At 36.7% G+C, this 13,109-nt stretch overlaps 1 protein-coding gene across 2 annotated transcripts; it reads left to right on the top strand.

The window, feature by feature from the left end:
• LOC135616880 (ABC transporter G family member 31-like) lies at positions 1–13,032 on the top strand. 2 transcript variants are annotated; one of them, XM_065116592.1, is made up of 24 exons: positions 1–489; positions 974–1,094; positions 1,411–1,499; positions 1,575–1,659; positions 1,952–2,111; positions 2,190–2,266; positions 2,349–2,402; positions 3,608–3,698; positions 3,826–4,127; positions 4,227–4,508; positions 5,030–5,346; positions 5,432–5,592; positions 5,673–5,776; positions 6,775–6,931; positions 7,015–7,134; positions 7,361–7,458; positions 7,544–7,876; positions 7,955–8,245; positions 8,670–8,753; positions 8,845–8,978; positions 9,102–9,329; positions 9,990–10,161; positions 10,269–10,523; positions 12,204–13,032. In XM_065116592.1, exons 1-24 carry the CDS (start codon positions 215–217, stop codon positions 12,474–12,476), a joined length of 4,263 nt encoding a protein of 1,420 aa, XP_064972664.1. In that variant the 5' UTR covers positions 1–214; the 3' UTR covers positions 12,477–13,032. The 2 variants fall into 2 exon arrangements, with proteins under 2 accessions (XP_064972664.1, XP_064972665.1); XM_065116593.1 differs by lacking the exons at positions 1–489; positions 974–1,094 and having other exon boundaries at positions 1,467–1,499; positions 1,959–2,111.
• The last annotated feature ends 77 nt before the right edge of the window (positions 13,033–13,109 follow it).

Below are 13,109 nucleotides of genomic sequence, written 5' to 3'. Positions count from 1 at the left end.
AGAGAGAGAGAGAGGGAGGCGGGCGTAAGAATGCGGAGAGCAATAAATGCTCGCCTCCAACTGGAACAGCCCCACACTCGCCTCGCGTCGCCTCGGTGCTCCTGCTTTTGCTGTTGCTGCTGCGGTGCTCATTTGTTGCTGCTATTAATGCCACCCTCACCTCCTCCTCCCTCTCCATCTCCCACCTAGCTCAGGGGTTGATGCGGGGTTCCGGATGTGGAACGCGACGGAGGCGGTTTTCTCCAGGTCCAGCTCCTTCCGGGAATGCGGCGAGGACGACGAGGAGGCCCTCCGTTGGGCCGCCCTCGAGCGCCTCCCTACCTACTCCCGTGTCCGCCGAGGGATCTTCCGCGCCGCCGCCGGGGACTACTCCGAGGTCGACGTCGCCAGGCTTAGCTCCGGGGATCGTACGGCCTTGATCGACCGCTTGCTCGGCGACCCCGGTGACGCCGAGCACTTCTTTCGCCGGATCCGCCAGCGATTCGATGCGTAGGGGAAGAATACAAAGAAAAAGCTTCATTTTCCCTTTTTCTTCATTTTTTTTCCGATTTCTGGGTTGCAAACTTCCGTTTTCTTCTCTTTTAGATCATAATGCGACTTTACATGACTGGTCATTTTAGAAAGTTGCCATATTTACGCTCCCGAATTTGATTTGATTTCATTTATGACTTCGTTTGTCAGTTCGTCCTCAATTCTCACTCGTCTATACTTACGGTCTTGGCATTTGGTCCCTAATTTCTTAGCCATCTCTATTTACGTTCTACAAAACTCCTCTATGATTCTTTTCCCGCTTGTGACAGTCTGTGTCTACTGAAATGGAATTTCTTCGTTCATAATGTAATTGTTAAAACTTGATCATGCCTTGGAATGCAAATGTCTAAAATGTCTACGATGCAGTTTTAGATATTTTATTAAAGTTGTCATTCTTTTGTTTTACGTTTCTTGATTTCTTCGATGTCTTCTGAACTTGTAGAGTAAATCTGGAATTTCCGAAGATTGAGGTTCGTTTTCAAGAGTTGAAGGTAGATGCATACGTTCACGTAGGAAGTCGAGCATTGCCCACAATTCCCAATTTTATCTTCAACATGACAGAGGTAGGTTTTACTTTCCATTCTTTCTAGATCCGTTGATCTCTCGGTGTGATGTTTTGGTTCTGCAAATTAATTTTACAATTCTGTGGTGGATCAACATTTTATCGGTACTTGTGACAGACAAATGTATGCATTAAAATAGATAACTAGTAACCTGATATTAGCAACCTGAGAAACTACAGAGCATTATTTTTTGGCAATAGGCTTGTTAAGAAAGTAACTTATAACAAACCTGTTATCATGATTGCATATGCTCAGACACTAGGTTTCAGTATAAGTCGATCTTCTCTGTGGACTCATATTAAATTTTCTTGGCAAGGCTTTCATGAGGTATCTGAGGATCTTTCGGGGTAGGAGGAGGAAACTGACAATACTAGATAGTATTGGTGGGATCATCCGACCTTCTAGGTAATAGAGCACCAATCAAATTTTTGACATGGCCAATGATCTGCTCTGGATTCTCAAATTTGTGGATTTCTGCAGAATGACACTGCTTTTGGGTCCACCAAGCTCCGGAAAGACAACTTTGCTTTTGGCACTTGCTGGAAGACTAGGGAACAATCTTCAGGTTTGCTATCTTTATTCATGATATTCAGTAAGAAACTGCAATTATATGTGATGAATCACATAGTATTCTCATCACATGGCCTAGATGTAAGTGCAGAAGTCTTCATTTACACTGAAGACTGTAAGAAGAGTTTCTTGCGACCTTGCAGTCATAAATGCTTTACCCATCTAGCAGAACATGATATAGCAAATATAAAGGAGCCAAACTCTAGGGATCAAAGTCTCCTATATTTCTTTTCTTTTTCCATGTTCTGTCTTTCTTGTCAGGTTACCAAAATCTGAAGTTGTTTCAGATGTCAGGGAACATTACTTACAATGGGCATCAATTGAATGAATTTGTTCCTCAAAGAACATCTGCTTATGTTAGTCAGCAAGATTGGCATGCTGCAGAGATGACAGTCAGAGAGACATTAGAATTTGCAGGACGTTGTCAAGGTGTTGGAATTAAATATGGTGAGTTGATAAACTTGAAGTCCTTTTTTTCACAATGTCAACCATGTAGCTTGAGCTAAAGAATCAAACAATAACTAGATATGCTTATGGAACTTTCACGGAGAGAAAAGAGTGCTGGAATAAAACCTGATGAGGATCTAGATCTATTTATGAAGGTTAGTAATCATGCATAGAAGAAGCTGTAGTTCTAGACTTGTTGCTTGTATCAAGTGCTTATTATATTTTTTTTCCTTCAAGGCACTAGCTCTGGAGGGCAAGCAGACCAACCTAGTAGTGGAGTATATACTAAAGGTAGACAGACACATGATTTTAATGCCATCTTTTTGCCCTTTAGGATGACAATTAAACAATCATTTGAATGTTTTTCGTGAAGCTGTCAGTCTGAAATATAGTTATTCTTCTCTTTTCAGGCTATCTATCCTTGCTTGTTGGTCATCTTAATATTGGATAGCATGACTACATTTTCAATCTTGGCAATTCTAAACATGGTTTAAAAAAAAAAAAGTATCTCTGACTTTTAAAAGCAGTCAAATCCTAATTATCTATTAAATAAATTGATGATGTGAAATCATTGACTCTTTGCTTAATACTTGTGATTCTTGGTTTTGAATAAACCTTGTTGTACATCTATCTATCTTGTTTTCTAGTGAAATGTGAGTTGTAATGATATACATTTATTTTGACAAAAATATTTGTTCTGGGGTAATATATGAGTGTATTTTGCATAGTTCACTATATGTTACGTTTTTTGCTTTGGCATGTTAAATTATCACCAGCAATTGCTTGAATTGTAACTAATTTTTTGTTGCAAGTCTACACCAAACTATGCATGGTATATGAATCACTGTACTGGATACATGCAAGGTATACATTAACAAACAGATGTGGTACTAAATGCAGTTATTATATCTGGTTGTAGATATCATTCTGTATCTATGTACACATAAATCCAACTAATTAGCTATATGCTCATATTGTGACATAACTGGTGTCTGTATTTCAGGCTAAAATTTGTCTTGTCTTCCTCATAAAGCACTTTCCAGGTCAAGTAAGACCATAGAGATTCCCTCATAGCATCAGTACAAACTGGATGACCTATAAGTTGTCTCTCATCAGTAGTAATTCAGTCCGCGAGGTATCATATAGATACTTGTCCAGGTATTCCTTGGCATAAGTTCAGTTTAGGTTGAGTCCTTTTTGAAAATTGAACTATGACAAGTTGAAGCTTGAATCTTAGAACAACCTAATAGTATGGTTTGTTAATTAAGCATCGGTTGATGCTAATTAAATTATGGACTGTTCACTTTGGGATCTTGGGAAGTTCCTGTTGTCTAGCTTTCTGGTGTCTGGACATCATTGCTAATTGCACAACTTTTATGGCACTTTGTGCAATTCTCTTTTCAACCTTTTGGCTGCTTGAGAATTTTTTTGTCCTTCCAACTGATTATCTTATGTGCCTTCGTGTTTTCTGAAGTATTAAATTTCATGTAATCAAGATTTTAGGGCTGGATATATGTGCTGACACACTTGTTGGAGATGAGATGATTAAAGGTATATCAGGAGGGCAAAAGAAACGTCTAACAACAGGTAGGTCACCGATGTTCTTTTGCGCCTTTTTTATTATTTCTCATGTCATGCTTTATTAATTGTTTTGATGAATTATTTTGTTTTCTATTTTTTGAATGATAAGTCTAATTTTCTTGCTGCTTTTTAGGTGAATTACTTGTAGGGCCAGCTAGAGTTTTGTTCATGGATGAGATTTCAACTGGGCTAGACAGTTCAACCACTTACCAAATAATTAAGTATCTGAAACACTCTACTCATGCACTTGATGGAACCACAATCATCACTTTGCTGCAACCAGCCCCTGAAACTTATGAGTTATTCGATGATATCATTCTTATATCTGAGGGCCAAATTGTTTATCAAGGACCTCGTGATGCTGCTGTCGAATTCTTTAGTTATATGGGCTTTAGGTGCCCTGAACGGAAAAATGTTGCTGATTTTTTGCAAGAAGTAAGAAATTGAACTTCTCTGTTTTGAAATATTTGAAACCTAAATATTATAACATATATTACTTTTTTGGTTTTTTTTTCTTTCTCCTTAACATTCCAGGTTACTTCTAAAAAAGACCAGCAGCAGTACTGGTATCTAGATGACTGTCCATACCAATTTATACCTGTATCAAAGTTTGCAGATGCTTTTAATTCATTTCATGTCGGTAAGAGGTTATCCGAGGAATTAGCTGTCCCATATAACAGACATAATAACCATCCTGCAGCTTTGTCAACATCTAGATATGGTGAGAGAAGGTTTGACCTTCTTAAGGTCAACTTTGCATGGCAACTGTTACTAATGAAGAGGAATTCATTTGTCTATGTCTTCAAGTTCATTCAGGTATCATTTTTCCCAGCCTTCCTGCTTTCAAGAGTAGATGAGTGAGTTAGAGAATCTACAATTATTACCAGTAGTTGCTTTACCAGCATAACAACTTTAGTTATATTTACTTGGACAATGATTGTGAAAGCATCTTTCTAGGTTGAAGTTGAACCACCCTTTTCAGTAAGCACTATGAACAGGATCCGTTGATGTTAGACAAATGATGTTCCTGGAACCTTTAAAAGGGCATTAATAAAGAGCCACACAATCCAGGCTTTCTTGAAATCTTGTGCTTTCACTTGTTCTTCTTCTTTTCCCCTAATTAAATCTATTTGCTGATAGTATGATACAAGGACAATCAGTTATTAGATGCTCAACTTGATGTCTCCACATGGTTTACATGGTTTCTATGGGTCAATTGGCTAACCTTAGGAATGGTGTTTCCTAAATGTTAAATATTGAAATGGTACTTTATAGTTTGAGGCTCTGGGGTTACTATGTTAAAGATGCTCTAATTTGATGATTAATTGGTTTTGCAGCTTTTGCTTGTTGCCCTCATTACAATGACGGTCTTTTTCCGGACAACCATGCACCGTAATTCAGTGGATGATGGAATTGTCTATGTTGGAGCACTGTATTTTGCTTTAATAATGATTCTGTTCAATGGGTTCACTGAAGTTTCCTTGTTGATAACTAAGCTTCCAGTGATCTACAAGCACAGGGACTTGAACTTTTATCCTGCTTGGACATATACAATTCCTTCTTGGATTTTAAGCATTCCAACTTCACTTATGGAGACTGGAATGTGGGTGGCAGTTACATATTATGTAGTTGGTTATGATCCACAAATAACAAGGTGATCCTTTATCATATTTTGAATAAAATGACTTCAATATCAGTGAATCACAATATAGTAGTTGTATGACATAATTATGCTGCAGATTCCTGTCACAATTCCTTTTGCTTTTCTTTCTTCATCAAATGGCTTTAGCTCTTTTCCGTGTGATGGCTTCCTTGGGTCGTAATATGATCGTTGCCAATACTTTTGGATCTTTCGCAATGTTGGTTGTCATGATTCTTGGAGGATTTATAATTTCAAAAGGTGAGACCTTGCCTATGCAATACTTTCTTGTTTGTGTGTCTACTTTTATTGAAACTGTACATACACAATTGTTGTTGCAGATAGCATCCCAAGTTGGTGGATATGGGGCTACTGGATCTCTCCCCTGATGTATGCACAGAATGCTATTTCAATTAATGAGCTACTTGGACATTCTTGGGACAAGGTAAAGTGCATCTAATAATTCCTATTTTTCAGTATAATGATAGCAATTTGTTTGTGCTACAAACTTTGTGGAAGCTTGTTATAATGTCTCAACTTGATATTTTCAGAGGTTGATGTTCTCAAACTAACACAATGGTTGCCTTTGTACCACTTGTGATACTGGCTATATATTGTATAAACGTGAGCAATATTAATTGGTAACTAGCTTATCCTTTACTTGCTGGCCCTTTAACTGGTTCAAAATGAGTAATTAGCATGGCATAGGGAGTACTGATGCTAGTTAATCATTTTTGTTCAAGAACTTCTAGTCGATCATCATAAGACTACAATTTGTTGGATAATTATTTCAGTATGATGTGAACCAAGGCACTCACTGTTGCTTTCAATTAGTATCACAATTTTTTTTCTATTTTCCTTTTTCTCTCTTAATTGTTACTGATGACCATATGATTTAACTTAGTTGATTAAAAATTATAATGAAGTAACCTATACAGTGACTCAAGCAGTTCATAATTATATTAGATACAATATGAGAAGTTGTTTGCTTATTCTTTTTACAGATCTGACTAATAAAAGCTGTTTATTTTGTGAAAAATCAAGAACATGCAACCTTCCAGTATGACCAGTCAAAAACTGAATATGAAGTAACTGATCAAATATGTAGGAAATTGTAAGAGCTTTTGGAATGCAGAATGTTTGATGAGCTACGGTTGTGTGATAGTAAAAGGAAAACTTTAGATGTCAAGTTGCAAGGAGGATAATTATCCTTATGTCCATTACTTCGTCCAATGAACATCCTTTTGTTTCCACATAAATTCATACATGAAGGCACATTGCAATGTAGAAGAAATGTCAAATGAGTTAATTTGCCTGCTGATGTCTTTCATTCTACTGATAATGATTAGTTACACAAAGATTTTGTATTTATTTCTTATTCTAAAAATGTCATGTTGATAGCGATTAGATGTGATCCTTATGCATGGATTTCTGTTGTTGCAGGAAGTTGCCAAGGATAACATTACTTTAGGTGAATCAGCATTGAAACAATATGGCATGTTTACTGAAAGTTATTGGTTCTGGATTGGAATCTGTGCATTATTTGGCTACACAATCCTATTCAACATCCTTTTTACTCTGTTCTTGACCTACCTTAATCGTAAGTTCCGTTGAACCGAGAAGCGTATGTCAATTTTCTTAGTGCTAACTTTCTGGATATTATATTCATTTAAATATGTGCAGCGCTAGGAAAGCAACAAGCTGTGGTGTCAAAAAATGAACTGCAAGAGAGGGAGAAAAGGAGGAAAGGGGAGAAACTTGTCATTGAATTAAGGTCTTATTTGAGCCCAAACATACAAACAGGTTAGGACTCTGGGCACAGAACTTGAGAAATATTTTGGTGTTTTCCTTTGATAATCTACAGTTTATCTACTCATATTACAGTTTGGCTTGTTAATTTGGATTTCTAAGATGATATAGTATTTTTGAACTGGATGGCCTTATAATTTTACTTCATTACGTAGGTGGCAACACTTATTGTGGCTCCATTTTACTTCTGTGAAAATTGTGTTATTCTTTCTTCATACAGGAACAAATGGTAAGGAATTACAGAAGGGCATGGTTTTACCTTTTCAACCTCTTTCCATGAGTTTCAGCAATATTAACTACTATGTTGATGTACCACTGGTAGGTCTATGCACTTCTTTCTCTTGCCCTTTCCATGTTAAGTGCCTTCACATGTTTCATGATTCTTATTCAATCCTGCTGGCAGGAACTGAAACAACAGGGTATATTAGAGGATCGGCTACAATTATTGGTTAATGTGACTGGAGCATTCAGGCCTAGTGTACTGACAGCACTTGTTGGAGTAAGTGGTGCTGGTAAAACTACCCTAATGGATGTTTTGGCTGGTAGGAAAACTGGCGGATATATTGAAGGTAGCATAACAATTTCTGGTTTTCCAAAAAATCAAGCAACATTTGCAAGAATCTCTGGATATTGTGAGCAGAATGATGTCCATTCTCCTTGTATGACTGTAATAGAATCACTACTATTTTCAGCATGGCTTCGTTTGCCTTCTCATGTTGATCCGGACACTCGAAGGGTATCACCTTAAATCATTTGTATTTATTTATTTTTGCATTGACATCTCATTTAACAATTCACAAGAGGGTTTTTGCAGGTTTTTGTGAAAGAGGTAATGGAACTTGTGGAACTTACTTCCTTAAGTGGAGCCCTTGTTGGCCTTCCAGGGATCAACGGGTTGTCCACAGAACAGCGCAAAAGGTTGACGATAGCTGTGGAGCTTGTTGCAAACCCTTCTATAGTCTTCATGGATGAACCAACATCAGGATTGGATGCCAGAGCTGCAGCAATTGTCATGAGAACTGTTAGAAATATAGTTAACACTGGGCGAACAATCGTGTGCACAATTCATCAGCCAAGCATAGACATCTTTGAGTCCTTCGATGAGGTTTTCACTTTCTCTATTTTTAATTTAAAGATTCTTTTTTTTAATATATAAAGTTATACTCACTCTAAGGAAATCTCAACATAATTTGGTTATTTGCCTTTATCATTTTTGTATGTGCATAATCCGACCTTTCACTTTGTATACATGCTGCACACTCTTAGTCATCAACACCATAAACCAAGGTGCAATGATTGAGAGAATTGCCTTGTATTATTTCCTGTCTGCCAATAAAGTTTCATTGAAGATCCTTCAGAGTGAAAATTTAGCAAGTAATATGCCTAAAATTTATGCTTTCAGAAACCACAGGCAAACAAAAGGAAAATCTGCTTTATATTAGATATCTCTCACTTGTTTAGAAATGGTATGTATTATATGAAATTTTTGCTTTTTTTCTGGTTCTCTTATATTTCATGAATGTTTACAGCTTCTGTTCATGAAGCATGGAGGAGAACTTATTTATGCTGGTCCTTTAGGTCCCAAATCTCGCAAGCTAGTTGAGTTTTTCGAGGTTGGTTATGATTTTTTCTCTGCTCTTCATATTTTCTTCTCAAGAGTTGGATAAGTTTTTTCATGAGATGCATTTGATCTTGAATGGTTAGGCAATTCCTGGAGTTCCTAAGATCAAGGATGGCTATAATCCTGCTGCATGGATGCTTGAAGTGACTAGTCTTATGTTGGAAAATCGCCTAGGCATGGATTTTGCTGATTATTATAGAAAATCAAAATTATTTCGGTATGTCTTGGAAAAGGAGATCACATCCTTGTTCATTTCAAAAGTCTAGTTTGTGCCAAAACTATTGGGACTCTTTCTAACAGTTGGTTTTGTTTCATTTTTTGTGGGCTCTATGTTTTCCAGACAGAATAAGGATTTGGTGGAGAATCTGAGCAAACCAAACAGTGAAACAAAAGAACTGAGTTTTCCAACCAAGTATTCACAGTCATTTCTTGCCCAATATCGTGCTTGCCTTTGGAAGCAGAATCTCTCTTATTGGAGGAATCCCCAGTACACAGCAGTCCGTTTCTTCTACACTGTCATCATATCTTTGATGTTTGGAACTATCTGCTGGGGTTTTGGCTCCAAAAGGTACTTATGGAGTGTTACACATGATTGTTTTTTCTTATTTTCTGATCGTTGTGCAGAAATCTGATTGGTATAGCACTTCTGTGATGTATTTTTTTTGGATTCTATGACCTTGTATTCTTCACGTAAGATGTTTTCAGAGAGATGAGGCTTGGTACTAGAGTAAAATTCTCTCATTTACTGCCAGGGTTCACAAAAATAATCTTTTTATTTATAGAGTTAAGGCTGGATATATTGACCCCTATGTTTAACCTTGAGCTAAATTTGAGACATAATGTATGCTAAGGATTCTGTTATGTGAAATGAGTTACCATAGTGGGAGTCACAGGAATAAACTTTCTGCTTGTCGGTGGAAGTCTCATGCATTTGACCACCCGTCTTTACTTAAGGACTTGAACTCTTTGTTGAAACTGCTTTACTATGTAATACTTGTTTACAGGCATTTTGATATAAACTCCCCTACATTCTCTATAATTGACAACGTATGTTATATATTTATTCTTTTAATTAATGGGTGACAACTCCTCTTACTCGAAAGAATATAAGTATGGATATTCTGATTTGACTCATTCAATGGGTGGAAGCCAATATTCAGAATTGTTTACATTTTCCCCTTTTATATTTTCTTACTTTCAATATTACTTGTCTTCACTCTTTTTGCAGGCAAAAACAACAGGATATCTTTAATGCCATGGGATCCATGTATGCTGCTGTCTTGTTCATTGGTATTACCAATGCCACTGCAGTTCAACCTGTGGTTTCCATAGAAAGGTTTGTTTCCTACAGGGAGAGAGCAGCTGGAATGTACTCGGCTCTACCATTTGCATTTGCTCAGGTCTCATGTACTTCAAGCTTTTTTATTTTTATCGTCGAAAAAAACTTTTTTATTTTTACTCGTGCATTTTAGACATTTAACTAATCAGTGCACTTTTTTATGGGCAGGTTTCTATCGAATTTCCATATGTGCTTGTACAGACACTTGTCTATGGCACCATATTTTACTGTATGGGCTCTTTTGAGTGGAGCCTGGCTAAGTATTTGTGGTATATATTCTTTATGTATTTCACTTTATTGTACTTCACCTTCTTCGGCATGATGACGATCGCAATAACTCCAAATCATACTGTTGCACCGATAATTGCTGCACCATTTTATACACTATGGAATCTCTTTAGTGGGTTCATGATCACGCATCAGGTAATAAAACTACTGCATCTTTATATGTTTAGTTTGTATTAGAGGACTTTGTACCATTTTAACTATTTTATATGAAATTTTGTTTCTTAGATTTTAATAGAGTTGTTTATCTAAGAATCGATCATTATTTCCATGTATCTCCTTGTTTTATGAGTTAAAATCGATCAACAAGGAATTTCTCCTTCAGTATGAAATAGGGATATGGGTACAAGAATCAAATTCAGACACACATCCAAGAGTCCAATTTTGCAACGAGATAAATGGCAGATACAGGTCGATCAGAATACAACTTATAAAATAGTATTGCTTGATATTAATGTTTATATTGCCAAAAGTGGAAAAAAGGTTAAGATTTAGCTTCTTATATCATTGTCTATCTTGAAAATGAAGTTCAATAGTCAACTAGTTTGATTAGTGTCAATCATGGACTGTCTCCCACATGTTGGTGTTAACATGACGCTATATTCTGGGAGAGACATGAGAGCTCATGTGGCAAAGGCATCCTCCCTCTAGCTAGCATTCCGGATTTCATGTTTACCCTTTAATGTACAATTTCCAAGTGTAACAACAGGAAATTACCCACATCTTTTGTCTTGTTTTTTTCACATTACCAACTTCGAGTTCTTGTTATTTATCCTAGAAGTAAGAATTGACACCAATCGGTAATTACACATAATAGAATACTTTATCCCTATTGATTGTTATTCTTCATGGAAGTTGCAATTGTTCCTTAGTTGCTTTGTCAAATGTATATTTTTTAGTCTCTTCATCTGTTGTTTTAGTAACTGTCTGAAATGATAGAATTAGATTCAGTAACATAAAAACCATTTATTTTGCTGTCTCTCCCCTAGCTATTGGGTGGTTTTTATGATACTTAAACATTTGAAAATTCTTCTTTTTTTCCTTGGAAACGTCAAGTATCATCTGTTGCATGTGTTTCATTGGGTTGTGAAATTAAGTTACATCATTTTGATTCTACCATAAAGATTAAGATGATTTTGAGAATCTAGTTAATCACAGCTGAAGCAAATTTTCCTCAAGTGCTGGATAGAAAGTCATGTCTCATGTAGATAGATAATATAGACCACAATTGCAAATTAGTCATGATATTTCAGGCATGGGAATTTTATTAATATTCTTGTTTCCCTTGACTACTGATCTTAATGCCCTTTGGAATTTGTGGTCCTCAAGCGCACATATGTAACAAAGAGCATGAGTTGTTGTGGTACATACAGTAGTAATGATGTCAGTCATTATTTCATCTTTGTCAACGAGTTTCATATGACAATAATCAAGCGAATATATTCTCTCATTTTCTAAATTGACATTCCATTGAAATCTCTATCGTAGTATTTCATACGACATTCTCATCTATACCTGCAATTCATCATCTTCCTCTTCTCATGACTTTTTCTGCGGTTACAATCACCAGCTAGTCAAGACATTTCCAAGCACCATTTTCTGGGCTGCAGCAGTTTGCACCCCAATATTAGCCTACCCTTCTGCACCATGAAACTTGTCCCATCACCAACCCCGGTTTGTGCAAGTTCGGATCGAGAAACCGAGTGTTGTTTGTGGGGATTATTATCTTGACATTTTTCATGGGAAATGATTTCATTTTACATTTGTATCATTGATGTCCTCATGGGGAATAATGTAACTCAGTTTTGTTCGATGCAGAGAATACCTGGGTGGTGGAGATGGTATTACTGGGCTGATCCAATATCATGGACTTTGTATGGCCTACTTACTTCCCAGTTTGGGGACGTAGATGCGCCCATGAATCTTTCAGATGGTATTCACTCAATGAGCATAAAGCTGTTCCTGAAGCACCACTTTGGTTTCAGGCATGACTTCCTGGGTGTAGTTGCAGTCATGGTCGTTGGTTTCTGCGTCCTCTTTGCTGTGGTATTTGCTCTGGCAATTAAATACCTCAACTTCCAAAGAAGATGATAGAACACAACAGTCTTCTTGCCCTTTAAATATATTATTTCATCCATAATAAGTTCCTCCCCCAAATAATGCACATGTTTAAAGAAGAGAGAACTGTACAGCACCAGATTCTTTTGATATGGGCAGTTGCAGGAGATACACCAAAAGGAAGCAACCATGAACCAGGCATTCTCTCTTTCTTATCTGCATCTTTGTTGTGTTGCATTTCTATGATCCGAGTCATCTTTAGATCCAAAACAGAATCATTTTCAGTGAGATTTATCAGGTTTTTGTGAATGAAATGGCGAAGTAGATCCTCTGCTTCTTTTGTTTACTCTTTTGCACTTGTGCAAATGGTACAGGGAATGAATGTCCTGTTGAGCAGGCAAAAGCCCAAAGTTCAAGCAATCAGTTTTCGAGAAAGAATTATACTTTTATCAGTGTCTGTTATTTTGCTACGATCCATGAAATTATCTATTTTCTTATATCAACAGTTTGATGGAATAATTTGGTGTTTCTATGGTCCCCTTTATGTGTTTGGGATATTATACACATTAAGATGATGAGAAGGATTCAAGTTTTCTTATATCAACAGTCTTTTTTTTTTCTCATCGCTCAGTATTAGGTAGTATATATCGATTCGATAAAAGATTG

This window comes from Musa acuminata, chromosome BXJ2-7 (assembly GCF_036884655.1).
Source record: "Musa acuminata AAA Group cultivar baxijiao chromosome BXJ2-7, Cavendish_Baxijiao_AAA, whole genome shotgun sequence".
Lineage (NCBI taxonomy): Eukaryota > Viridiplantae > Streptophyta > Magnoliopsida > Zingiberales > Musaceae > Musa > Musa acuminata.
The sequence above is the reverse complement of the archived record's forward strand: the minus strand, read 5'-3'. Positions and strand labels throughout refer to the sequence as shown.

Excerpts from the sequence above, each read along its gene's own strand:
- LOC135616880 (XM_065116592.1), top strand. The coding sequence starts at position 215 with ATGTGGAACGCGACGGAGGCGGTTTTCTCCAGGTCCAGCTCCTTCCGG. Across the intron at positions 1,095-1,410 it reads TTATCTTCAACATGACAGAG|GCTTTCATGAGGTATCTGAG; the intron begins GTAGGTTTTACT and ends TTTCTTGGCAAG. Across the intron at positions 9,330-9,989 it reads TGGGGTTTTGGCTCCAAAAG|GCAAAAACAACAGGATATCT; the intron begins GTACTTATGGAG and ends CTCTTTTTGCAG.